Source organism: Serinus canaria, chromosome 6 (genome assembly GCF_022539315.1).
Source record: "Serinus canaria isolate serCan28SL12 chromosome 6, serCan2020, whole genome shotgun sequence".
NCBI classification, from domain to species: domain Eukaryota; kingdom Metazoa; phylum Chordata; class Aves; order Passeriformes; family Fringillidae; genus Serinus; species Serinus canaria.
The window spans coordinates 34,555,508-34,580,525 of NC_066320.1; the positions used below are offsets into that span (position 1 = coordinate 34,555,508).

General features: G+C 55.3%; 2 protein-coding genes across 8 annotated transcripts in view; both read left to right on the forward strand.

Moving 5' to 3' along the window:
- JAKMIP3 (Janus kinase and microtubule interacting protein 3) overlaps positions 1-11,017 on the forward strand; it is a 61,138-nt gene extending 50,121 nt beyond the window's left edge. For all 7 annotated transcript variants that reach the window (XM_030241277.2, XM_030241279.2, XM_018910490.3 and 4 more), the window contains 2 exons: positions 887-2,109; positions 9,887-11,017. In XM_030241277.2, coding sequence (XP_030097137.1) covers positions 887-1,171 — 285 coding nt within the window. In that variant the 3' untranslated portion in view covers positions 1,172-2,109; positions 9,887-11,017. The remainder of the gene's footprint in view (positions 1-886; positions 2,110-9,886) is intronic.
- Positions 11,018-12,064: 1,047 nt separating this feature from the next.
- DPYSL4 (dihydropyrimidinase like 4) lies at positions 12,065-24,723 on the forward strand. Its single transcript, XM_050976547.1, has 14 exons — positions 12,065-12,373; positions 14,577-14,665; positions 14,943-15,127; positions 16,393-16,557; positions 17,924-17,985; positions 18,077-18,157; positions 19,528-19,596; positions 19,712-19,832; positions 20,473-20,629; positions 20,823-20,964; positions 21,940-22,110; positions 22,753-22,932; positions 23,913-24,084; positions 24,632-24,723. Exons 1-14 carry the CDS (start codon positions 12,065-12,067, stop codon positions 24,721-24,723), a joined length of 1,995 nt encoding a protein of 664 aa, XP_050832504.1.
- The last annotated feature ends 295 nt before the right edge of the window (positions 24,724-25,018 follow it).

A 25,018-nucleotide genomic window follows, 5' to 3' on the forward strand; every position in this document is an offset into this window, starting at 1 on the left:
CTCAGTTAAACACACTGTAAACTCTTAATCTCTTTCTTCTCTTCCATTTTTCCCTCTCTTCTCTCCCCCTTTCAGTTTTTATTTTTGTTTTTATTTTTCTCTTTAGCTTTCATTCTTTGGTCATAGTCCTTCAGGCCACATGCACAAGGTAAGTCTCCTCTGCTCTCTCCTCTTCTCCTCCTAGAGCATCTCTATTCTCCCATAGAGAAAAGAGCCTTCCTTCTGCTGTGTCAGCAGGATTGAAGGGTCTCTTGGGCATGCCAGAGAATCCAAAAATTGAAATCTCCAAATCCTTTAAAAAAACGTGAAACCTGGACACCGGCAGGCAAAAACTTGCCAAACAGAATTTCCTTCTTTAGAGGGAAGGACAAGGAAAAACTAAGCAGGCTTAAAAGCAAGGAAACCTCTGGCAAGCCAGGGGGAACCCCCAGTCTGGGGTGACTCCTCTGAGTGCATCAGGGCAGCTCCAGCTGATCTGTGCTGGAAGGCCATGGAAACCCTCAGCCCCTCTCCTGCCCAGCCAGAGAGCCTGTCCTGCCTCCAGGACAGCAGCCAGGTGGGTTTGGGGCAACATGGCATTTACTGGGGCGTGTTCCTGCAGGCATTGTGCCAGAGGGCCCCAGGGACCCCCTGAATCCCCTTTTTCCCATGTAAAGGGGGATAAATTGCCCTATTTCTGTGTGTGCTGCCAGGAATGGCCACAGCACGGATGGCACGGAAGGAAACACTCCCCACTAACAACAGAAATGGAACAGATCACAAATCCTTCTTTACCAGTTGCACAATTCAGCAGATAATTATAAACAGGACCTCAGAGAAGCTCTGTGAATGTTATTTTTGCCCAGGTGGGCTTTCCTTTGATTGCTGTTTTCCTCTCCTGTTTCAGCCCCCTGAGGCCACTGCAGCCGCTCCTGCTGTTCCTCCCAGAGGGACAGCCCTGCTCCCCGAGACCCTCACAGAGACTTTGCCCCTTGCACCCCGGATCTGTCTCGCTCCTTGCTGCTGGCCATGGCAGCTGCAGCCCGTGGGACTTCCAGCAGGGCTGGGCTGGGCTGGGTGGGAGTGCCTGCGCCCCCGAAACCCCCGAGGAGCCTTTGGAGAGGCTGAACTGAGCCCACCAAGGAAGCCCAGAGCTCTGCTGCTGCCTCTCCTGCAGCCCAGGCTGTGCTGAGGGCCAGCCCTGCTGCTGGGCAGGCTCTGCCAGCAGCACCAGCACTGATTCAGATACACTGGATTTACCCTGGTTCCCTGCTAAGCAGGTGGCAAATTGCTTCTGTGTAGAAGTGCCCGTGTCCTGTCTGTGTGCCACGTGCTCATGTTTGTTCCACAGTTCTTCAAAAACCTGCCTTGAAAGAAGATTTTAGGAAGTGTTCCAGAGGAGCAGCCCATGAAAAAATGGATGTGAGTGGAAATGAAGTGGTTTGCTCCAAGGAATTTCTCCGTGGCACAGGGTATGTCCCATGCTTTGTTGAATATCCCACGAGCCCAGTTTTAGGACAAAACATAAAGCTACATTCAGGAAACCAAACTCTAATTATTTTTTTTTTAAGTAAACCATTATGAAAAAACTGTGCAATAATTCATAATTGGCTGTCCCTGAACAATGACAAAAGGCTTAACACTGTCCCAGCAAAAAGTTCAGCCTGGAAAAGAGTGAACTAAACCAGATTATCCCTCATCCACGTGCACTGGGCTGGGAGAGGGAACAGAACTTGTTGTCACCTGGAAGGTGTCCTCACCTGGAAGGTGTCCTCACCTTGGGGAAAGGAAGCACAAGTCCCACAGAGCGCGAGCCCAGGGGGCTGGCACAGGAACCAGGAAGGAAAAAGGATCCTCTAGAAAAACAGGTGAAGAGGGGAAAATCAGAAGAAATTCCAGAGTGTGACTGACCACGTTGGATCCACAGCTGAGCACAGAAATGCAGGGCTGTGGGGCAAGGCCAGGGATGGACAAAGCCAGGACCAAGGCCAGGGATGAGGACCAAGGCCAGGGATGGACGACAAAGCCAGGACTGAGGACCAAGGCCAGGAGTGAGGTCCTGCCAGCAGCCAGGGTCCCACGGTGCCCATCCCTGGGAGCACGGGCAGGAGGGATCAGAGCTCTGGGCAGGTAAGATGGGCTGACCAGCTGAAAACCTCTTTATCCTGGGATTCTGTGGAACTCCCTCCCCTGCTGGTCTCTCTCACTGCAGTTAATAATTACAGGTGTTATTATTCTGTTATCATTGTTCTCTTAAGGTGATAACAGAGGAAATACTGAATTTGGTACTGAAATTACCAGAGTCTTTATGTAAACATTATTTAATTATTGCTAATAATTTAGGTGTTAAATTTCAGTGTGATATGAAAATAAATGCTGGGTTTGTACTTTAGAACAGTGGTCACTCTTAACATAAAGTTATTGGGAGTTAATTAAATGCACTATCAGATTTGTATGGACAGTAAGCAGTCATTCTGCTTTTAAAAAAATGTTTTAAATGCAGGAGATGAAAATAATTTTCATTTTGCATAGAAAAGACAAATAGTAATTGAAAAATATTTTAGTTCACAATTTCCCTCACTTTTTTCCAAATTTGTGCTGATAAGGAGTTCCTTGGCAGATAAACATGATGGGGAGAGCAGCAGAGGAAGCTGCAGTTGCACAGGTTTTACAGAAGTGTTATTTACATGCCAAATTTATGTATTAATTAGGCATCAAATGGTAATTCCACTACTTCCAGATGAAGCTGTCCTGGGTCAAAGTGGGCAGTGCCCAGGTAGGGGTGGTGGCACCCAGGGGTGCCCCTCAGCAGAGACCCCATCAATGGGCACCCCAGGGCAGGGTGCTGCAGCCAGGGGAAACTGGGAGCTGTGTGTCCTGGAGGAGAGAATTCTGCTTGACAGGCATTTGACTGTCCCAGGCAGGTTTGGGAGGGTGCTTCAGTTGTTTTTTAGTGTCTGTTTAACCTTGGGGACTGGAGGCTCGCAGGGCTGGGTAGCACTTGCCTGTGTCCAAATAAATAAGCTGTCACTTACCTAAGAGAAATTTTTATTAGATATTAACTGTTACATTTATAGAAGAGGCTTGAGTGTTCATATTTTTTGCCCTGATTATCTTAATTTAATTAAAACCTCCAGCATTTCTTATAGCTCCAGTTGATGTTTGTTCATTCAAAGGAAACAACATGTGGAATGTGCTGGAACAAATAATATCAAATCATTGTTTTCAGTTTTCCAGTGATGGAAGGATGGGGAGAGCACCATGGCAGAGGGCTGGAGCCTCATGAGCTCTGCAGGCCCTTCCTGCCCGAGCCAGCCTGCATTCCATGTTTCTAAAAGCAGCTGGCTGTGTTTCACTGCTCTGTGGAGCTGAGCCCTGGGCTCATGGGGGGATGCCAGCCATGGTCACCAGCAGCAAGCCAGTTTTAGGTTCATGGTGGACTCACCTATTTTCAGATGCTCCTCTAACTCTTGCATTTCTTACAACAATATAAATTCTCTTTAGAAATGGCCCTTAATATTTTTAATTAAGAATACACAATGTATTTCCTACTGTAAGCAGCAATTAGAAATACCAGTTTCAGGAGTTCAGAGCTTGATGGTTTTATTTAACCACAGCTGGGAACATTTCCCCAGGGGGAACCTCCTTCACCCCCAGAGCAGGATCTGTCCCTGTGAGCCTCTCAGTTTTGTAGGTAGTTCCTTTTCCTTAAATGACTTTGCACACTGATCAGCTGAACAGTAGCAGGTTGTTCTGTGTTCCTGGTGTTCCCTGCTGTCAGCAGAGGGTGGGGTTTTGGGGTTTTTCCTCCCTTGCAGAAGGGATCCCCAGGGGAGGGGAGGGTGCTGGAGCTGGCAGCCGTGTGTGAGTGCTCAGGCCCTCTGGAAATGAGTCCCTTCACAGGGGCACTAATGAGCTGCAGCCTCAGAATGCTGACTGGGGACTCTGCTGTGCAGGGTGAGCCCAGACAGCCTCGTTTGAAGTGAAGTGTGGGCAAATTCAGGCCGTCAAGGAGACTCCCATCGAGCACAGGCACTGACTCAAAAGCTTTTATTCCTCTTGCTGTGCTGCAAACCTTGCAGGTTCTCCCTCTCAGAGGGCAGGATTGGCTCAGCACCGAAGGAGATTTCCAGTGGGTTAATAACTGTCAGTTTGGATAAGAGCAGGGGGTGTCTCCTGGCAGGGCGATGCTGCTCCCCTGTCTGGGGGCTGCTGCAGACTGAAATGCACAGAGATGACAATGTCAGCCTGAATTTGTGGCTGAGGCGGGGGAGATGGAGGCCCTGGGGCAGGGGTGCCTGGCTGGTGCTGAGGGAGGCTCCAGCCAGGTCTGGGCATGGCTGGGGGCTCCTCACCCCCCTGCTCACCCCAGACATCTCTGCTGTGCAGAGGCTGCTCCTCCATGGCTCTGCCAAATCCCACGGGCCAGCTGGGAATGTCCTTCTGAGCAAAACACCAGGTTCATTACAGCAGGAACTTTTGGTTGTGCTTCCTGGGCACCTTCTGGGGGCAGGACGTGGGAGCAGCCTTTCATTTATCCTCTCTCCAAGTAAAACCTCCCACTCCTGTGTTGCTGCAGGGGTGTCACACACAGCACAGGATCCCAGAATGGTTTGGGCTGGGAGGCACTTGCAGGGTCATCCCTGCCATGGGAAGGACGGGAACCTCCCACTACCCCAGGTTGCTCCAAGCCCCATCCAGCCTTCCCTTCAATCATTTCCTCTTTCTGTGAGAAGTAGAGAAGAGCTTTTTTGGAGTGTGAATTTGTGCAGCAGCACTTTGGTGTCCTGTGTGCTTCCCCCTTGAAACCCCAGCACCTTGCATCCTCAGCTTGCTCTCAGAATGAAAACTCTGCCTAACTCTGTACAGACTGGCAGGGTAAAAGCCTGCTCCACCAAGCTGGTTTTAAAGATAATCATTCATTTCACCTTTCATTCCCCAAAGCACTCCTGGGCAGAGCAGCTTCAATTCTCATCACAGCTGAAGGGTTCTCCCCCTCAATTTGGGTCTTGCTGAGCCCTTGCACATAATAAGGACAAGTATTTTTTTAGTTTACCAAACTCAGCGTTAGCCTGGAGCATTATTCAGCTGGAAAATCTATCACGAAGTTAGCTTTTTTAAAAGAATGCATTCTGTTTGTAAATGGTGTTGGTGTGAACAGCCCTGCCGTGGAGGGGCTGGGCCCAGTGATATGTCTGCACTTGCAGGGCTGCAGAAATCCCAGAGAAACCTCCCGGGAAGGGAGGAGGGGTCCAAGGCACTCAGGCTGTGCTGCAGATGGGTAGAGGCAGCCGAGGAGATGCTGCTCTGGCAATGGCTTTTCTGAGGAGAGTTGCCCCGGGGCACTGTGCTCCTTGCAGTAAACAAGGATGCTGTGAACCCCCCCGGGACACCCAGACTGGCCAGTGCAGTGTCGGGATTGTCACGGCTGTCACAGAGGGGCTGGCAGCACTGAGAGGGTCTGCAAGGGGGTTGTGAAATACCCACATCCTCACTTAAAGCCACATTTCTCCCTTTGCTAAATCCGGGAGGATTCTAAGGGCTGTGCATGGATGGGGAGCCAGGCTCTGGCAGGGCTCCCACAGCTCAGTTCCCCAAAGTGGGGAGGAGGTGCAGGCACGGGCAGGGTGTGCCAGCAGCACAGAGCAGGTCTGTCACCCAGAGCCCCCAGTTCCTGTGGGTGCCAGCAGGGCTGGCATCCCCCCCATGTCCCCCCGATGTCCCCCGGTGCCCTTCCCGAGCAGGTGCAGGGGGGCCAAGGAGTCAGCCTGCATTTCCTGCCTCAGCTCCCTCTGTTCATCCTGCTCAGCTGTCCCTGAGCTGTCCCTGCTGAACTGTCCCTGAACTGATCCCACTGAACTGTCCCTGAGCTGTCCCTGACCTGTGCCTGAACTGATCCCACTGAATTGTCCCGGAGCTGTCCCGGAGCTGTCCCTGAACTGTCCCTGCTGAACTGATCCGCCTGAATCCAATGTGGAAAGAAAATGCTATGGGTTTCTATGCATATATATATATATTTATATATATATATATATATATATATATATACACACGTGTGTGTGTGTGTGTGTGTGTGTGTGTGTGTGTGTGTAGAATGAGCAGTACCACGATTTTACCACAGGTAAATGATTTGTAATGGAAGGAAACAGCTTTTTAAGCCCCTGTTATTATGCCTGGAGGGAGCAGCTGTGTTTTCTGCTCTAGCAGAAGCAGTTTGCAGCAGGTCTGTGCCAGAATCCCCCCGTGTCTGTGGGGGCAGGATGGGCACAGCCTGACTGGGGGCCAGAGCCACCGGGTTCCCCTTCCAGCACAGGAGGTGATGGCAGTGCCAGAGCACAGCCCTGCCCAGCCTGGGGTGGCTCAGGGCACGAGGCTGCAGGGAGGGAACAGAGGGGTTGAAATCAGCCGAGCTGGCTGCTCCTGCAGCCCTGCCCGGCCAAGCAGGGCTGGCACTGACGGGCACCGTGATGCCCAGCATCCCCAGCCCAGCTCCAGCCTCCCCCCAGGCTCCTGGAGCTGCTGGAAGGCTTCAGGGGGCCCGGGAGCTGCGTTTCAGATTCCAGTCTGTGAATATTGATGAGGTGAAGTGCTTTTATGCTCATGGGTAGTTCCTCTGCTCAGCGTACACTCAGCATTTGTCAGCATAAATGGATAGGGTCAGGAACGCTCCTTCCTTGGTAAATTGGACTGGAAAACCCCAGAATCTTCCAAGTCAGTATAGACAGGAACAAAATATACCATGGGCATGTTCACTGGGATGTCCTGTGAAACTGTGCTCTAAATTTTAAATTGAAAATGAGGAATTAAGTAACAAATTAGGTGGACAGTGAGGGGCTGCTGATAGCTGAGATTCTTAGGGCTAGTAGCCCATCCTCCAGCCACAAAAACCATGGGAGTGTGGCCTGAAATGTAATCAAGAATCTGAATTTTTGCAGAGACTCTGTAGTGAATTGCCTGAGTGTGTTCACCCCCTCACCCTGCTCTCAAAGGCAGGTGTTAAAAAATAGCATCTTAACAAAGAAGGTGCACTTTGTCAAAGCTGGGGGTGCAGCTGAGGTTTGTGTAAGTCCATTTGTGTAATCCATTGACTGTTATTACTCTGATTTTTGGCTGGTTCGCTGCAGCCAGCACTTCCCTCTTTCTCAACAGGAAAAAGGGGAAAAGAAAAAAGAGCTTCCTATTCTTTCCAGGGACCTGTCCCGTCCTCTTCCCTGTCATCAAATGTTCCCCTTTCTGTGGAACCTATTGGAACTAAATGGCCACTGTTTTTAGATGGTTAAACAACTCCCCTCTGTATTTTATTCTGCTCATGATTTCTCATCTTCCTGTTCTCTGGCCCCACTCTCTGCCCTGCAGTTCGTCCCAGAGGGTTATTTGCATTTGTATTCATGTGCACAGGAGGGGATGAATATGCCATAAATGCCCTCGTGTGAATCCAGTGGGAGAGGAAGGGGGAAAGGCAAGGAAGCCAAGTCCAGCCCATTGTTCTTTACATGGACATGAAATTCCACCTGTTTATTCTCAATGTGGGGCATGAGTGGGAAGGTGAGAGATTCTGCATTCCCACCTCTGGGGGGCTTGTGGGGTCCCAGGTGAGGATGGGGTCCAGCCCCCAAGGCCACAGCCCCGAGGTGTTGGTGTGGGTCTCTCTGATCCACTCCTTCCCATTGCATGGATCCCAGAGGGATCCATGATTTGCTGTCCCACTGACACCTCCCAGGCAGCAGCGGGGTCCCAGGGTGTGTCCCAGGCTGGATTCAGGTTTGGCAGTGATGAAGAACCTCAGGCTCATCCAGGCAGACTCTCCTTTGGGAGGGAGGAGTGAGCTGCCTCAGAGCCACCTCCAGCAATCCTTCACCTGCTTGGTACCTCTGCATTACCTTGGCCAGTCCAAGGGCTGCCTGGTGGTTCTGGTGCCTTTTCCTTACTCCCCAAACATGTCCCAGCTTTTCCCAGCAGCCCAGGATGCTGTCAGTGCCTCCCTCAGCCATATGGTCCCGTGTGATATATATAAATAAACATATGTATATATAAATAAGCATGTAAATATATATCCATAGATAAAGATGAATGTGTAAATATAGATCTCCTTCCATTGCAGCCTTGGTAGGAGGCTGTGCTGATGAAGGTGATCATTCTTCTTCAGGAACTGTCGTGACAGGACAAGGAGTAATGGGGTCAAACTAAATCAGGGGAAATTTAGCTTAAATATATGGAAGAAACTCTTCCCTGGGAAGATGGGCAGGCCCTGGCACAGGGTGCCCAGAGCAGCTGTGGCTGCCCCTGGATCCCTGGCAGTGCCCAAGGCCAGGCTGGACACTGGGGCTGGGAGCACCTGGGACAGGGGAAGGTGTCCCTGCCATGGCAGGGGTGGCACTGGTGCGATTTGAGGTCCCTCCCAACCCAAACCAGTCTGGGGTTTTGTGATTCCTTTCTCACATGAAATTTGATCCGTGATCTTTGAGAAACTGCCTTCCTGCACTGTTCTCTTCTGCAAAGCTGCTGTTTTCCACAAGCCACGAGTGCTCAGGAGCACAACTAGCGCTCCGTGCGTTACCATTTTTCACATGCTGTTGTCCCAGTTTTACAGCTCTGGAGCAATTCCGTGTGTGTGGCGGGGGTGAGGGGGGGGTGACCGTGCCGTGTGCGAGGCCGCGGCAGCGGCGGGGAGCGGCGGCGGGAGCGGCGGGCAGCGCTGCCGGCACCGGCGGGGAGCGGCGGGAGCGGCGGGGAGCTCTGCCGGCACCGGCGGGGAGCGGCGGCAGCGGCGGGAGCGCTGCCGGCACCGGCGGGGAGCGGCGGGAGCGGCGGGAGCGGCGGGGAGCGGCGGGCAGCGCTGCCGGCACCGGCGGGGACAGCGCTCGGCTCCGAGCGCGCCGGGACGGCCCCGACGGGCGGGGATCCAACAGAGCAAAGCGGCGTGTGGAAAACCCGTGCCAGCCGCCCTCGCTTCCTCTTCTTTCCTTTACTGCTCGGTCTCTTTTCAGGAATTGCTTCTGAAATCCTTGGGTGCTGTTGTCGCCTGTGAGCAGCATCCGCTGTCTCAAGGCTCGGGGGGACAGAGGAGCCCGCAGGACCTGCTCTGGTGCAAGGTATCCCTGCCCGCGGCAGGGCTGGAACCAGAGGAGCGCAGGGCAGCCCGGGACTGTCGGCCCTGCCGGCCGGGCGGGCTGGGAAGGGTTAACCCTTTCCCTGCACGGTGGCTGCGCCAGGGAGGGGATTCGGCTGCTGCTGAGGCCGGGGGAGAAGAGACAGGGAACAAGGGCTGGAGAAGGGACAGGGAGCGGGGGATTCTCTCCTCTCTGGCCGTTGGCAGGGCTGCTCTCTTCCCTTCCCATGTGTTCCTTCCCCAGCCATTCCCCGTCCGCCGGCGCTGCTCTCCTGGTGGGTGGGACATGGGAACAGGGGCACGGCGCCAAGGAGGGGGCACGGGAAGGGTCAGGGCAGCTGCAGCAGCCCCCTCCCTCCTACGGGCACCAAATCCTTCCTTCGTGCCGCCTCTCCTCCCCTGGGGAGGTGGAATTTGCCTTCGTGGTCATTAACTCGTCCTCTCAGAGTTTATCAGATGAGGCACATTTTAAATTCGTCATTCATCACGATCATCACCATATTCTGAGTGCTACCCAGAGCTGTTAGGGGGGTACTGCTCAAGGAAAATGAGTTATTTGATGTGTGGCACAGCCTGGAGAAAAAAAGTACATTTAACATTTAATAAGTTATCTCTTGATTTTCAGGGAAAAAACAGTAACTGGCTAAGCCTACTCCAACTCAGACTTAACTGAGAGCTGCTTGACACAACCCAGCACAACCTGTGGAATGGGAATGTTGTAGATTTTGGGATTAAAAATCCCATGTGGAGGAGAGGACCACAGCTGTAGTTAAACCTTGTGTTTATTTTATTCTGTAGGTACCTGCACCGCTGGAGTTTATAAAGCTATGAAGAAAACCCCTGGATACTGAAATTCTTCAGCCTCTTCCTGCACTTGTACATCCACCGTGTTAACCCAGCACAGGGAGCTCAGCTGCAGAAACAGGAGGAAGGGAGTTGGTCAGAGAAGTGTGGTATTTCAACCAGAGGATGCAATGTTTTAAGGCCAAGGTTGTGGATTTTGATCTCAGCATACGATTCTGTCATGGAATTGATTTAACAAGCTCCGATTCTACCAGATACCAATACCAACAGTGCTGGCATTCTGGGATGAGCTGCATTTTTGCTTCTGCATTTCATGCCTAAAACAAGTTCATTTTGAGTTCTACTGAAATACTTCATGTCTTAAAATACTGTGTTCACTGGAAGCCCTGCAGGTGGCGGCTGAGGTGACAAAGGGCACCTTAGGAAGTGGCTTAAGTCCACCTCATGGCTCTTCATTCAGGACGTGCTCTTGCCCGGTGTGTCCTTGTGTCTCAAATACCGGTTCTGTTTTCCCATTCACTTCCTTGATCCTGGGGGTTTTAAGTACAAAGCCAATTGTACAGGACAGGTCTGTGTGTAAATAAGGAATTGTGCTTATCTATATGTCACTATAAATATGTATGAAGTTTTGTACATAGGAAAGAGAAAACGGCTCAAAGAATGTTTTCAGAACTGTGTCCTCCGTTTGAATGCACAGACAGGAGATTGCCATCCATGTGCTCCCTCACTCTCCGGGAAGGGATCCCGCTGGTTCCGCTCGCCGCCCGCGTCCAGCTGGGCTCTGTGTCAGGAGTTTTTGGTGGCCCGGAGCCGGGCTGGGCTCTGTGTCAGGAGTTTTTGGTGGCCCGGGGCCGGGCTGGGCTCTGTGTCAGGAGTTTTTGGTGGCCCGGGGCCGGGCTGGGCTCTGTGTCAGGAGTTTTTGGTAGCCCTGAGCCGGGCTGGGCTCTGTGTCAGGAGTTTTTGGTGGCCCGGGGCCGGGCTGGGCTCTGTGTCAGGAGTTTTTGGTAGCCCTGAGCCGGGCTGGGCTCTGTGTCAGGAGTTTTTGGTAGCCCGGAGCTGGGCTGAGCCGTGCCGGGTCTCGGCTGCTCCCGCCTCACTCTGGCCCCTGTGCATCTCTCACAAACACCGTCTCCAAGGCCCGGGACGGCGGTGGGAGAGTGCCCCGGCCCGGGGCGTTCCCGCAGTCCCTCCGTGCCCGGTGCGGGGACCGCAGCCGGAGCAGGGGGTGCCGCGGGCCGCCCCCCGCCACCGTGTGTGCGTCAGGCATGGACCGCTTGTTCCAGCTGCTGGAGGATGTGGCTGTTATTTCCTGTATTCTGCTCTATATCTGTAGCCTTCAGTGATTCCTTGAGTGCCTTACATGGCTTGTGGACAGAATTCCTGACCAGGCGGAGAAAATGCCCCTGGACCGACGCCGGCTCCTTCGCACCCCTGTGGCCCTCGCCCCTTGCCGGCAGCGTGCCCAGGAAGAGATTTAGCTTCGACTCAGGAAATCGCCGTGTGAATATGTGTATTAAACCCTGTATGATCTGCTGTACAGTTTATAAAAAGGGACTGTTGTAAACTTATGCAAAACGTAACACAGAGAAGATGGAGGGTTTTGGTCCCCTGGCTGGCGTGCCGTAACCCGTGTCCTCTAATCCTACTCCAGAATCATATCCAAAATATAGAACGCTGGGTTCAGTGCTGCGACAGCAACCGACAGCCCGAAAACAGGGGCTGGAGAGAATTTTACAGTTATTTTTGTATTGTGATTCCTATGATATATATCGAGAGACTTTCTATTCCTTTGTAAAATACATAAATTATTGTCAATTTTAATTAAAAAGATCTGTTTTAAACCTTCAAATTAGATGAAGTGGTTTGGGGTTGAGGGGATGGGGAAGCTGGACTGTGACACCGGCCAGGCTGGGGGACCGGGAGATGCCCGGGAGGGCTCGGGGGGGGGGGGCGTTCACCCGATCCCCGCGGCAGCCAACCCCGCGCTGTCTCTGCCATCACAGACGCTGGAGATGTCACCTCGCGGTCGTACGCGGGGCCGAGCACGGGTGGATGGGCACCGGGAGGGGCGGGGGGTCCTTGGGCGGCTCTTAACGCGGCGCTGGGCTCTCCTCCGCAGGGCGAGCGGCTGCGGAGCGCAGCGGCAGCGGGGAGCGCAGGGGTGCCGGGCCCATGGCCGGGCGGCAGGAGGAGGCTCTGCCCGCCTGCTTTGCGGGGCTGGGCGCGGGCAGCCCGCGGCCGCGCCAGAAGCGCGGCGGGATGTTCTGCAGCGTGGAGGATGCCTTCGACAACAAGACGCTGAACTTCGCCTCGCTCGCTGCCTCCGGAACATCAACACCCGTCGGGGGGCAGCGCCGCGATACCCACCCGGGACCGAGCCCCGACGCGGGACCGAGCCCCGACCCCGGCCCTGACCCCGGCCCCGCCGCGGCCGCGCTGTCCCCGAGAGCTCCGGCCGCGCTGCCCGACGGCTGCCGGCAGGTAACGGGACTGCACCGGGACAGGGGCCGGGGACCTGTCCCGACCTGGCGAGCCGGCCTGGCCGAGACCGCGGCGGGAGGGCGAGCGGGACCCGTCCGGCTGTCCTCCTGCCTCCTGTCCCATTCCTCCCCGTCCCATTCCGTCCGGTCCCGCGGAGTTCGCTCCCGGAGCGGGCGCTGGGCCCATCCCCGTGGCGCGGGTTTGAGCAGGGCACGGTGCGGGGGCGCCGAGCGGCCGCCTTTCCCTCGGGGGCATGGCTGGGAGCGCCCCGCCGGCCCCGGCCCCGTTCAGCCCCGCTCGGCCCCGCCGGACCGTCTCTGTCCGCGGCCGGGCGCGCGGCGGGGAGGGCGGGGGCGCGCACGCAGGCGAGGGCGCGCGGCGGCGGGCGCGGGCACGCGCGCAGCCCCGCACACACGCGGCGGAGGCGGCGGCGATGTCGCAGCCGGGCAGGAGGAGCGGGAGCCGCGGCACGGTGAGGGCTCCCCGCGGGGCGAGGGCTGCGGGACCGCGGGGCTGCGAGCCGGCCCGGGGGTCGCTCCGGCCGGCGGAGGTGGAGCGGGGCGGGCGGTCGGTCTCTCCAGCCGGGGAGCGCCGCGGGCTCCTGCCCTCCCCGGGGTCAGCGCCCGGCGGGGCCGTTGCCGGCGGTGCCGTTGCCGGCGGGGCCGGTGCCGCGGGGCCGAGCCCCTGCCCTGTCCGCCCCTCGCAGCCTGCCCGCTCCGCTCCTTTGTTGCGCGGCCCGGCCGGAGCCCGGCGGTCTCGGCGCTTTGTCCCGGGGCCGCCCCGGAGGGACAAAGGCGGGCGGGCTCAGCGGCGGGGCTGCCCCGCCGTGCCCCCGGCTCCCTGTGCCGCCGCGGCCGGAGATGGGCTCCGGGCACGCTTCCATCGCGGGATGGGCTCGGCAGTGTGAGAGCATCTCGCAGCCGTGCTCTGCCTCCCCCGTCAGCCCGGGGTCCCCCCGCGACTCCCCCGGCCCCGGCCGCGCTGCGTGGAAGGGGATTCCCTCCTCCCGGCGCTTCCCAGCAGGAGCTGGGATAAATCCCTCGATTGCGATGCCTTGTGTTTTGTTTTTTCTCCTCTTGCTGGCTCGTGGCAGAACTCCCTCGGGAAGAACCCAGTGGGTGCGGGAGCCAGGGACCGGTCCCGTTACTGGGCTGCGGGAGCGGATCCTGGGAGTGGGGCGCTGCCGCCGGGGTGGGGACGGGGTGAGGATGAGGGTGAGGACAGAGTGAGGATGGGCGTGGGGTGAGGATGAGGACGGAGTGAGGATGGGCATGGGGTGAGGATGAGGACGGAGTGAGGATGGGCATGGGGTGAAGATGGGCCCCACAAGGGGAGGGGCCGTCAGGCTCTCCCATGGGGCTGTAACACTGAGGCTTCTTTTGATTGATGTTATGGGACGAGGGGAAACAATAAAGACAATAAATCCTTGACTGTTCAAAAAAAAAAAAAAAAAAGTAATGCATTTCTTTAGTTTTCCTTTTATATGCCAGCGATGCTCTTCTAAACAAGCCCCGAAATGTTTCTAGGCAGTTTTGCCTTCGGACCCGGCTCTTTGTGGTGCAGCACCTCCAGACTGTGCTGCCACGTGCTCAGGCGTCCCTCGGCTGGTTTTGTACCCAGGCCGTGCTCTTTGTGTTGCCCATTTCAGCACTGGAAATAATTTTTCAAGCAACAGCAGAGAGCAGGAAAGGAATCCTCTGAAATTAGGCTGCAGCTCCACATAGACATCAGTGCTGCTGCTTTCTAAATTTTCTAGTTAAAGATTCTGGGTGAATATTCTGCAAATCTGAAAACTGTGCCAGTGTCTGGCTTTGAAGTGAGGCAAGTCCTCGAGGCTTTATCTGCCTCTGCCGAGACTGTAAAAACGAATGAATGGCAATAAATTACCAGGTTAATGAGATGCACTGAGAAGCCTGTAGCCGGAGCTGAGGCAGGAGCACGGCTCAGCCCTCGGAGCTGGGGGTGCCCAGGGCTCAGGGATGCACCCCTGGCTCCTGCCACCCCTCAGACAGCTGGGCTCCTCCAAATGACAATTTCATATGGTTCCCCTTGCAAATGTAGTTGTAGAATAGTCCAGATAGTCACTGAACTTGAGTGATTGCAGGGAAAATACTAAACCTAGATTTACTTAAAGCTTGGAATGAGTAAAGTGGAATCCAAACAAAAAAATCTTTAAAAAACTGTGGATTTTTTTTCCCATTAGAGTGACCACATTCTAATCAAAGGAGGAAAAATTGTCAACGATGATCAGTCATTTTACGCAGACATTTATGTGGAGGATGGCTTAATAAAGTAAGTTAAAAATTTATATTTGCTAATGTAATTTCTTAGAACCATACAGTGCCTTGGGATTTGAACAAGGTTCCTTCCCATCATTTTTTCTTTAAAAACTTTTAGGAAAATAAAGGCAGCATTTTAGAGTAGTGTCAGGAAAGAGCTACACTGGTGTAGCTGCAGCTGTAAAGACTTGCAAAGCACTGGCAGCCGGGGGAGGAGCAACAGAGGTTGCTTTGGCATCCTCGCTTCAGAGCTGTTGCCAGTTTAGAGGAGATGTTGATTTCCTTTGCAGACAAATCGGAGAGCACCTGATCGTTCCCGGCGGCACCAGGACCATCGATGCCCACGGGCAGCTGGTGATTCCGGGCGGCATCGACGTCCACACGCGGCTGCAGGCGCCCGCCATGGGCATGAGCTCGGCCGACGGCTTCTTCCAGGGCACCAGGGCAGCGCTGGCAGGAGGCACCACCATGATCAGTAAGGGCTGCTGCTTTCCAGCAGAGCACACGGGGCTGCAGTCACTGCGGGGTGTTTGTTTGCCTTCACAGCACAGAAATGTTTTTCTGCTGGACAGGTCCAAACACCACAAAGCTAATTGAAGGTGGTGTGTACTGTGCAGAACCTCCTTCACTTGCTGTGCATGGATATGAAAAATACACACATATATAAAAATATCTGTCTGCTCCTGCCTCACCTCATCTGAGAGCAAGACAGAAGAACACTTTAAGCACCTTTTGAAATGTTTTTAACAGCTCTGCAAGTGTGGGGCATTTTTGAGTTTCCCAGCTTTAATCACAGACTCCATTTCTGTGTTAATGTAAAATAATTTTGCTCTCTGTCCTGTTCCTGTTCCATTCCCAAGTTCCACTGCAGTTTGTGACTGCAGGACCAGTCTCACCAGTCCTGGCACAGCTCCCCAGCGAGCCCACAGCCAGTGCTGCAGTGAATGGAGCAGAGCTGAGGGAAGTGGCCCATGGACACTGCCCCAGGGCAGAATCCTCACCAGCACTCACGGTGTGGTGCTGGCTGAGAAACATGACAGAGCTGTCACTGGGCTTTGCTTGTTGCACATGTATCACTCAGTCTGGGAGCTCCGTGCCCCCTGTCCCTCGGCAGCACCGTGAGTGAGCTGGTACTGCCATGCCCGTCCCGCAGCAGCAGCTGTGTGGCCAGGGTGTGGTGCCAGGCGTGTCCCTGTCCCTGACCCGTGTGTCCCCGCAGCAGCAGCTGTGTCTGGGGCACAATGCCTGGCGTGTCCTGTCCCTGTCCCTGACCCGTGTGTCCCCGCAGCAGCAGCTGTGTCTGGGGCACAATGCCTGGCGTGTCCTGTCCCTGTCCCTGACTCGTGTGTCCCCGCAGCAGCAGCTGTGTCCCGGGCACGGTGCCCGGCCTGTCCCTGTCCCTGACCCGTGTGTCCCCGCGCAGCAGTGTGCTGGGCAATGCGGCTGTCCTGCCCTTCCCTGACCGTGTCCCGCAGCAGCAGCTGTGTCCGGGGCACAATGCCTGGCGTGTCCTGTCCCTGTCCCTGACTCGTGTGTCCCCGCAGCAGCAGCTGTGTCCGGGCACGGTGCCCGACCTGTCCCTGTCCCTGACTCCGTGTCCCCGCAGCAGTAGCTTTGTCCCGGGCACGGTGCCCGGCCTGTCCCTGTCCCTGTCCCTGACTCCCGTGTCCCCGCAGCAGTAGCTGTGTCCGGGGCACGGTGCCCGGCCTGTCCCTGTCCCTGACTCCCATGTCCCCGCAGTTGACCACGTGTGCCCGGACGTGGGCAGCAGCCTCCTGGCCGCCTACGAGCAGTGGCGCGGCCGCGCCGACGGCCAGGCCTGCTGCGACTACGGCCTGAGCATGGACATCCCGCGCTGGCACGAGAGCCTCAGGGAGGAGCTGGAGGCCCTGGTCAAGGACAAGGGTAAGGGCAGAGGGACCCCGCGGGCTCGGGGTCGCTGCAGGGTCCCGGGGTGGCTGTGGCAGCCCTGCTGTCCCCTAGCACCCGGCACTGCAGGGACACGCGCGGGCGGCCGCGCTCCTGCCCGTGGAGCTGGCACCTCCCCGTCCTTGGCTGGCCAGGGGAGAGCTGTGGACAGGGACACGGGCATCAGGTTCCTGCCATAACATCTGGGTCTGTGCCCTCACCTTTGGGCAGTTGGCAGCCTGGTCATGGAAAGGGATTTTGGAAGCTGAAGGAGTAGGGTTGGCCACCCTGATGTGGGCTGCCAGATGTACAGAAAAAACATTTCAAGAAAACCTCTGGAACAGGGCATAGAGAAGGAAACTCAGTTGTAAGCATTCCATAGTGGTTCCATTGTGCCTGTAACTCCTGTGCATCCCCAGGTATCTGTGGCACATGGCTCACTGGAAAGCAGGAAAGTAGACCACGAGGCAGGGATTCATGCATTCATTAATACCTATTGCCATGTTTGCAACTACACTTTCCTTCAGATATGCTAATGCAGAGCTAAATGTCTTCAGTGTAATTTGTAGTCTTGCAAGCAAGGGTTTAATTGGCCAATTACCATAGAAATTCGCAGTGAATTTCCTATTAAAATGCAGAGTGGCTGAAGTAATGGAGCTGTTCCTTGGAGCACATATGAAATACAGCTGTAATTTGATCATGGTTTGGTATTGCTCATTGCCTCTATCGATACAAAATACAGCAGCAATTCACAGAATCATGGAATGGTTTGCATTGGAAAGGACCCTATCCCATTCCCTGCCATGGCAGGGACACCTTCCCCTGTCCCAGGTGCTCCCAGCCCCAGTGTCCAGCCTGGCCTTGGGCACTGCCAGGGATCCAGGGGCAGCCCCAGCTGCTCTGGGCACCCTGTGCCAGGACCTGCCCACCCTGCCAGGGAACAATTCCCAATTCCTAAGATCCCATCCATCCCTGCCCTCTGGCAGTGGGAGCCATTCCCTGTGTGCTGTCCCTCCATCCCCTGTCCAAATTTGAGAATAAGCCATAGACTGAAGCCACCACTGGGGGAGAAATCAGCCTGTGTGCATTCAGAGCCAGTCACAGAGGGTGCCTAACCCCAAACATGGACCACAAGGGGTTTCATTTTTAGGGTTCAAGTGCACCATAAGGTAGGGGTTTATTGTATTTCACAACTCCTGAGCTTTGGGGTCAGTGGGGACATCTCCCACATCAGCCCTTGACTTTGCTTTGCTTCCAGAGTAACCCTCTCCAGCACAACCCCTTGGTCCAACCCCCCCTGCCCAGCCCACACCAGGGCAGTGACAAAGGGACAAAACTACACGTGTCATTTTCTTTTTTCAAGGTGTGAACTCCTTCCTGGTGTTCATGGCTTACAAGGACAAGCTGCAGTGCACTGATGGCCAGGTAGGACCCCAGAAGGCAGGGAAAGCCAGGGCCTGACTCTGAGCAGGTGGGAGGTGGCAGGGCTGAGCCTGCCCCCGCTGTGTCTCGGCAGATGTACGAGATCTTCTGCGCCCTCCGGGACCTGGGGGCCATCGCCCAAGTGCACGCGGAGAACGGAGACATCATCGAGGAGGTACCGTGGGGTGTCCCCTCCCCTGGGACCCCGGGCTGAGCAGGTCCTGGGGAGGAGACCCCTGCCCCTGCCCCGGGAGCTGGAGCCCCAAAGCCTTGGAGGGAATGGGACCCTGTGTAGCAGCGGGTGCAGGCAGAGGAAGGTGCAGGAGCATCAGGGTGTCCTGTGGAACCATCAGTGTCCTCATGGATCTTCACATGTGGGTGCTTGGGTTCCCAAAAAGCACTTTGTGCGTTCCTAAGGGATGACTGACTGTCTTAAGTGATGCTTTTTGCCGTTATCTGTTGTGTTTAGGAGTTTGGATTACTTGAAAAAATCAGGAGGTTTGAGGCTTTTGCAGTAAAGTCTGTGACATTGGCAGCATTTAACTCCACCATCAGCACTTGGGAATTCCTTGGTGTCACAGCCTCTACTCAGGGGCCTTATTTTTCCTTTTTACCGTAGAAAAGACAGTCTTGGCTCCAGCCTCAGTCAGGTACATGAGGTGGAGTTAGACTGGCAGTTCCTCAGGCTCACGGTCAGCCAGCGTTCAGTCTGGTGTGGGAGGAAGGCTGAACTGAAAGCCAGATCCAATCCTTCAAATGGGTTTATTTGAACAAACAGGATAAAGACTAATTCCCACCTCCTGGGATTTTATCTGGAAACCTGTTCCTCAGGCAGCTCATAGCTGCAGCAGTGTTTCTGTCAGCTGCCAGCGTGGTGACACTTGAGGCCCTGGGGACAAACCCGGAGGAGATCTGTGACAGGAATACAAATAGGCACGCTCTAAGAGCAGGAGCAGGGTCCTTCAAAGGATCCTGTGGGATCTGCTCCGTGGAGTTGGATTACATCCTTGCCTTGGTGCCAGCTGCCTGGGAGGTTACATGATACAGAGCAGCAGAGGGACAGGGTGAGGTGTGAGCAGGACATCTGCGTTCAGGCACCACGTGAGTGACCTGGGACATCCCAGAGCTCATCTCAGCATCTGTCACTGCGGGTTCCCTTTCCTCTGTGCCACATGGTGAGGTGCAAAGGGACAGGAACCTTCAGGAGAGGTGGCACTGGCTGCACCCCAATGACAGTCTCACATCCCTGTGCCCATCCCTGCCTCCTCCAGGGGCTTCTGAGCAGCTCCAGCAGGCTCAGGTGCTGGGATCCCTCTCCCTTTGCTGTAGCTGGGGCAGCCTGGGTGTGTCCCCTCCTCCAGAACCGTGGTTTGAGGGGTGGGAGGGTCCAGAGGTGCTGCTAGGGCACAGCAGCTCCCATGCAGGAGCATTTCTGCAGCACAGGACAGGTCTCTGGGAGGTGGCCCTGGGGAGTGGGATGTCCCATGGTGCTCCAGCAGGCTGTGCCCATCACTGACAGCTCTCTCCTTCCTCCTCGCCCCCCAGGAGCAGAAGAGGCTGCTGGAGCTGGGGATTACGGGCCCGGAGGGGCACGTCCTCAGCCGCCCTGAGGAGGTAACGCCACCAGCCCTGGCTGCAGCGCCAGGCCCGCCCTGCAGAGGGGCTGGGGCCCCCATGTCCCGGGACACCTGTGTCGTGGGACACCCGTGTCCTGTTCTTGTGTCCACAGGTGGAGGCAGAGGCTGTGTTCCGTGCCATCACCATTGCCAGGCAGGCCAACTGCCCCCTCTACGTCACCAAGGTCATGAGCAGGGGGGCTGCAGATGTCCTGGCTCAGGCCAAGAGGAAAGGTAACACTGGCCTGCCCAGGCAACCATTGAACCTCTAAATCCAGCCAGGAATCTCATTCTGACTGCGAGGTCTGAGAAGTCCTTATCTCCTGAGCTGCCCCACTCTGAGGGCGCTGAGGCTCGTGCTGGTTTCCATGGCAGGCTGTGCCAGAGCTAATTGCTTGGAGCTGGGAGGATTGAATGTGTTGGAAGCTGTGACACTTCCATCTAGGCAGACACAGCTGAGAAACGGGGAATAATCCACTTGTGATCGTTTGGTGTGAACTGAATGAAAAACAGATGTGGAGCAAGCTCCAAATTGTGGCTGGGGGTGGAGTGGGAAGGGCTGGGATCAATCCTGTGGGGAGCAGGGTGGAAGGGGGAGCACAGTCACTGCTTCCCCCGGCCTGGTGGCTGCCAGACAGAGACAGGTTTGGTTTAAAGGAAGGCATGACAGCTCCTAGGAATGTGAGCCTGGTGAAAGGAGGGGACAGACAGATTCAGAACTCGCTTTGACAGCGTCTCCCAGTCACCTGAGATAATGTAAAGGATTAGCGAGGCTCTGAAGTGCTGGCAGTGCTGAAGGAGTGGCACTGCTGTGTGTGGTTGTGGCAGCACCGTGTCTGTGCCCACGCTGCCCTGACAGCACCTTGCTCTGCAGGCACCGTGGTGTACGGGGAGCCCATCACAGCCAGCCTGGGCACGGATGGCTCCCACTACTGGAGCAAGAACTGGGCCAAAGCCGCCGCCTTCGTCACGTCCCCGCCCATCAGCCCCGACCCCAGCACGCCCGATCACCTCAGCACTCTGCTGTCCAGGTGGGTCCCTGGGCACACCTGCCCTGCCCGGTCTGCATCCTGCCCACACCCACCCGCTGCCATTTACAGCACCCACATCGCTGTGGGGCCCGAGCCTCTGGAGCCCCCATGGTCTGCCCAGCAAGGGGGGCTTTGCTGGCCCGGGGTGCCATCAGTGCCCCCCTCCCTGACCCCTGCCCTGTCCTTTCCCCAGCGGGGACCTGCAGGTCACAGGCAGTGCCCACTGCACCTTCACCACTGCGCAGAAGGCCGTGGGCAAGGACAACTTCACCCTGATCCCTGAGGGCACCAACGGCATCGAGGAGAGGATGGCCATAGTGTGGGAGAAGTGCGTGGTAGGTGCTGCAGTGGAGCTGCACGGGAGGGAGCACACGTGAGCTGTGCCTGGCCTCCAGGCTGTCACAGCCTCGTTAATGCAGACGAGCCAGAGCAGTGACACTGTCTAGACACTGCTGCAGCTTCAGAGAGCTGCTAACACAGACACACAAATGCCTGCACGGTGTCTTCAAAGGCTGCTGTGTAGGGACCTCCCTCTGCTCCTGCTCAGTCACCAGGGAGTCTCTGCAGCACTTTCTCCCAAGGATGATGAGGTGTTCCTGTCCCCTGGTACTCAGAGAGGCCTGGGGGGTGGATAGGGAGAGGGTGTCTCTCCCGTGGGACGTGGCTGTGGCCGTGCTTCCACTGCCAGGTCAGCCCAGGCCCCAGCAGGCTCCGTGTCACCTCTGTCTGCCTGGCAGCAGGGCTGTGATCCGAGGGTGGGATCAGTCTGTGTCCCTGCACTCCAGTGCACATTTCCCTGCTGGCAGCATCCCTGGGGGCCTCTATCCTGCATCCCACAGAGCAGATGTCCCTGTGCAGACTGCAGGAGCTTGGGAGCCAAGCCACCCTGAAACCTCTCTTAGATGGGCTTTGTTCAAAGAGCAGTAGAACTTTTCTTAAGATGGTGAGTGAAGATGGTAAAGAAATAGCACTGGTTAGGTTCAGGTCCAGTCTTTCTTCACTGGGCTGTCCTCCACCCTCTTCAGTGATCCTGAGATGCCTGTGAGGAGCTGGAGCCAACCAGTGAAGGTCTTGTTTTTCAGAAACTTCAACCTTTGGAGTCCAAGGAAAATAAAACCTGTCTCTCGTATCCTTAATCCCACAGGGGCAAGGCTCATCCTCACCTCCCCCTCCCCTGTAGCCACCTCTCTGGCAGAGCAGACCCTCTCCTACATGGGCACAGGGGTGGGGGCAGCAGCTCTTCCCAGGGGACAGCCATGGGGAGGGACGTGCCCCCAGCCCATGTCACCTGGGATGTTTCCTCTCCCCAGGTCCCCGGGAAGATGGATGAGAACGATTTTGTAGCTGTGACCAGCACCAACGCTGCCAAGATCTTCAACTGCTACCCCAGGAAGGGGCGCGTGGCTGTGGGCGCCGACGCAGACCTGGTGCTCTGGAACCCCAAGGCTACGAAAATCATCTCAGCAAAAACCCACCATTCGGTAAAACACACTTTAAATCATTTCCTGGGGCTGGTTTTACAGTCAGAAGAGATCTGGAAAGCAATGCATGTCCTTAGCTAAATCAGAGCATTCAGTTGTCTGTGTGGGTAAACTGATGAAGGACCTTGCATTTGCTTTTAAAAATAGTAGGAAAATATCCTTTATAGGGTGGGATTGGTACTGAGTGACCCCTCCAAGACAGCTGGCATCTGGTAAGGAAATCTTAGGTCAGTGTATTTGCTGTGGACTAGAAAAATGTCGGTGCTGAACTGAAGTATTAAACTATTGCTGAACTGCAATGTGTATTAGTTACAGTTTAATATGTATTAAACTATTGCTATATTTTAATATATAGTGGTATTAATCTTAATACAAAATTTAAATATTCCATAAATAATATATAAATAATATAAATATATTTTAATAAAAGTATTAAACTATTGTTGTAGTTTACTATGATTGGTTTTAAGGTTTATTTACTCCATTCCAGTTTGCTTCCCATTGGAATCTTGTTATTTGAAGTATGGGAGGTTAGTTAGTTCTGACTGATGGTGCACGAGGGGCACTGTACAAAAATGGGAGGCATTGTTGGCCTCCTCTTAAATCCTGCAGGCACTGAATGTCAGGGTTTGCTTTTTCCAGAACGTGGAGTACAACATATTTGAAGGCACCGAGTGCCACGGGGTCCCAACCTTGGTCATAAGTCAGGGAAGAGTTGTCCTTGAAGATGGAAATCTGTGTGTGGTCCAGGGCTCAGGTCGCTTCATCCCCAGGAAGACGTTTCCTGACTTCGTTTATAAAAGGATAAAGGCAAGAAACAGGGTAAGGAGAGTTTTATTTGCCATAATCCCCTGTTTTGATCACAATCTCTCAGCTGTAGTGTATTGGAGCCGCTGTGATGGCAAACCTGCAACAGCAGCAGGAATATTATCAATGGAATATTATCAGCAGGAATATTATCAATATTATTTCTTTCTGGGTGTTGTCATGTAACTGCCTGGCACCTCAGTCAAGAATTCTTAGTATTAGAGCTAATAATGACAGTTTTACTAGCCTATGGCAATGTTACAGAGCAAAAATATGACTTCTTTGTATAGATGTAGAGGGAGGAATTCCTCTCTTACCTGTGCTAGAGAAGTTTCTGTTGCTGTATTCCCAGTGTCTGCTCTGCAGCCTTTGGAAGGTACAGGATGTACATCCCGTAGGTACTGTAATACAGTAACATAAATCTTCCTGTGTGATGGCACAGCTGTTTAAAGAGACACAAAGGCATGCAAATATGTAAAGAGCTTCTTAGCAGCTCTGTCCTCCTTCCCTTTTCCCCGTGCTATTTCAGGCACTGTAATTCTGTATCCTACCCAAAGGCAGAGCAGGAATCAGTAACCCAAATTAACTGCAGAGGCAGGAGCCTCGACTCTGGTGTGCCTCAGGGTGTCTGGGGTGCCTGGAGGGCAGGATGGGGATGTCCCAGCTCCCTGCAGGGTGGGAATGGGACCCAGAGAAGGTGCAGATGCCCCATCCCTGGAGGTGTCCGAGGCCAGGTTGAAAGTCCTTTTAAGACCATCAATTCCAATCAGTCTCCCAGCGCTGCCCAGGCCACCACTGCCCCGTATCCCAGGTGCCACATCCACATGGTTGTGAAATCCCCCCAGGGATGGGGACTCCAGCCCTGCCCCGGGCAGCTGTGCCAGGGCTGGGCAGCCCTTTCCATGGAGAAGTGTCACGTACCCAGCCCGAGTCTCCCCTGGCACAGCTGGAGGCCACTGCCCCGGGCCTATGGCTGACCCTGTGTTCCCCTGCAGCTGGCCGAGGTGCACGGCGTGCCCCGGGGGATGTACGACGGGCCGGTGCACGAGGTGCCAGCCAGCGTCAAGGCCGTGGCGCCTGGCGCGGCCCCGCGCGTCGCGCCCTGTGCCAGCAAAGCCGCAGTGCCACCCGTGCGCAACCTGCACCAGTCCGGCTTCAGCCTGTCCGGTATGTGGGGCCGTGGGAGGGCTGGGCGGGGGCACTGCCCGCAGGGCTCAGCCACAGAAACCTCCGCTGTGCCCTGTTCTAGAGCTTCCCTTTGTCTCAGAAAGCTCTAGAATGCTCTACAGTATTGATGTCAGTGCACAAAGCCTGGTGGGGGCTCTGTTCCCAGGAGCCAGAGCAGGCAGTGATTCAGCATCATTTGTTCTGCAGAAAGCTGCCCAGCAGCTGTCGAGAGCTTGGAAAGCCAATGCTCTGCCCTAAAACTGCTTCCATAATGGTTTGTTAGCTTGTTGGATCATATGGGTCCCATATTGTTTGATAAATGTTACCAGTCCCCACATTTTATTATATACAGAATTCATTTCTAGGAAAGCGACTTATAAATCTTCCAGAAAGAAATAATGAAAAATTCAGGCAAATATAGCCATTCCAAATTGTGCCATGCTCGTAGAGTCTCCAGAATGACATACAATGAAATTACTTCCTGAGGAAGTGTTTTCTGGTTGTGGCATTTAAGCAGCAGGACTGCCCCTCTCTCTGCTCTCCCCAGGGTCACAGGCCGATGACCACATTGCCCGGCGCACGGCACAGAAGATCATGGCCCCGCCGGGCGGGCGCTCCAACATCACCTCGCTGTCCTGACGCCGTCCCCGCGCCGGCCCCGCCGCCTCCCGCCGGGACGGGGCCGGGGGTCGCTCCCGAGCTCGCCAGCTGTGCCAGCCCTCCCCTCGTAGGTAGAAAGTAGAGTGATCCCCGAGGTAGCGCTCCCAGCTGGGTTCTCTGTGCGTGTTCCTTCGCTAGCTGCTAGGAAAGCCCTTCCCTCCTGTGCATGTGGCACCGCCCGGCCCCAGGGCTGCAGGGCTGCGTGGGCATGAGGGCACAGCCAGGCTGGATCACGCTCCTCTCCAGCAGCACCCACTGCCCGCTCTCATCACAG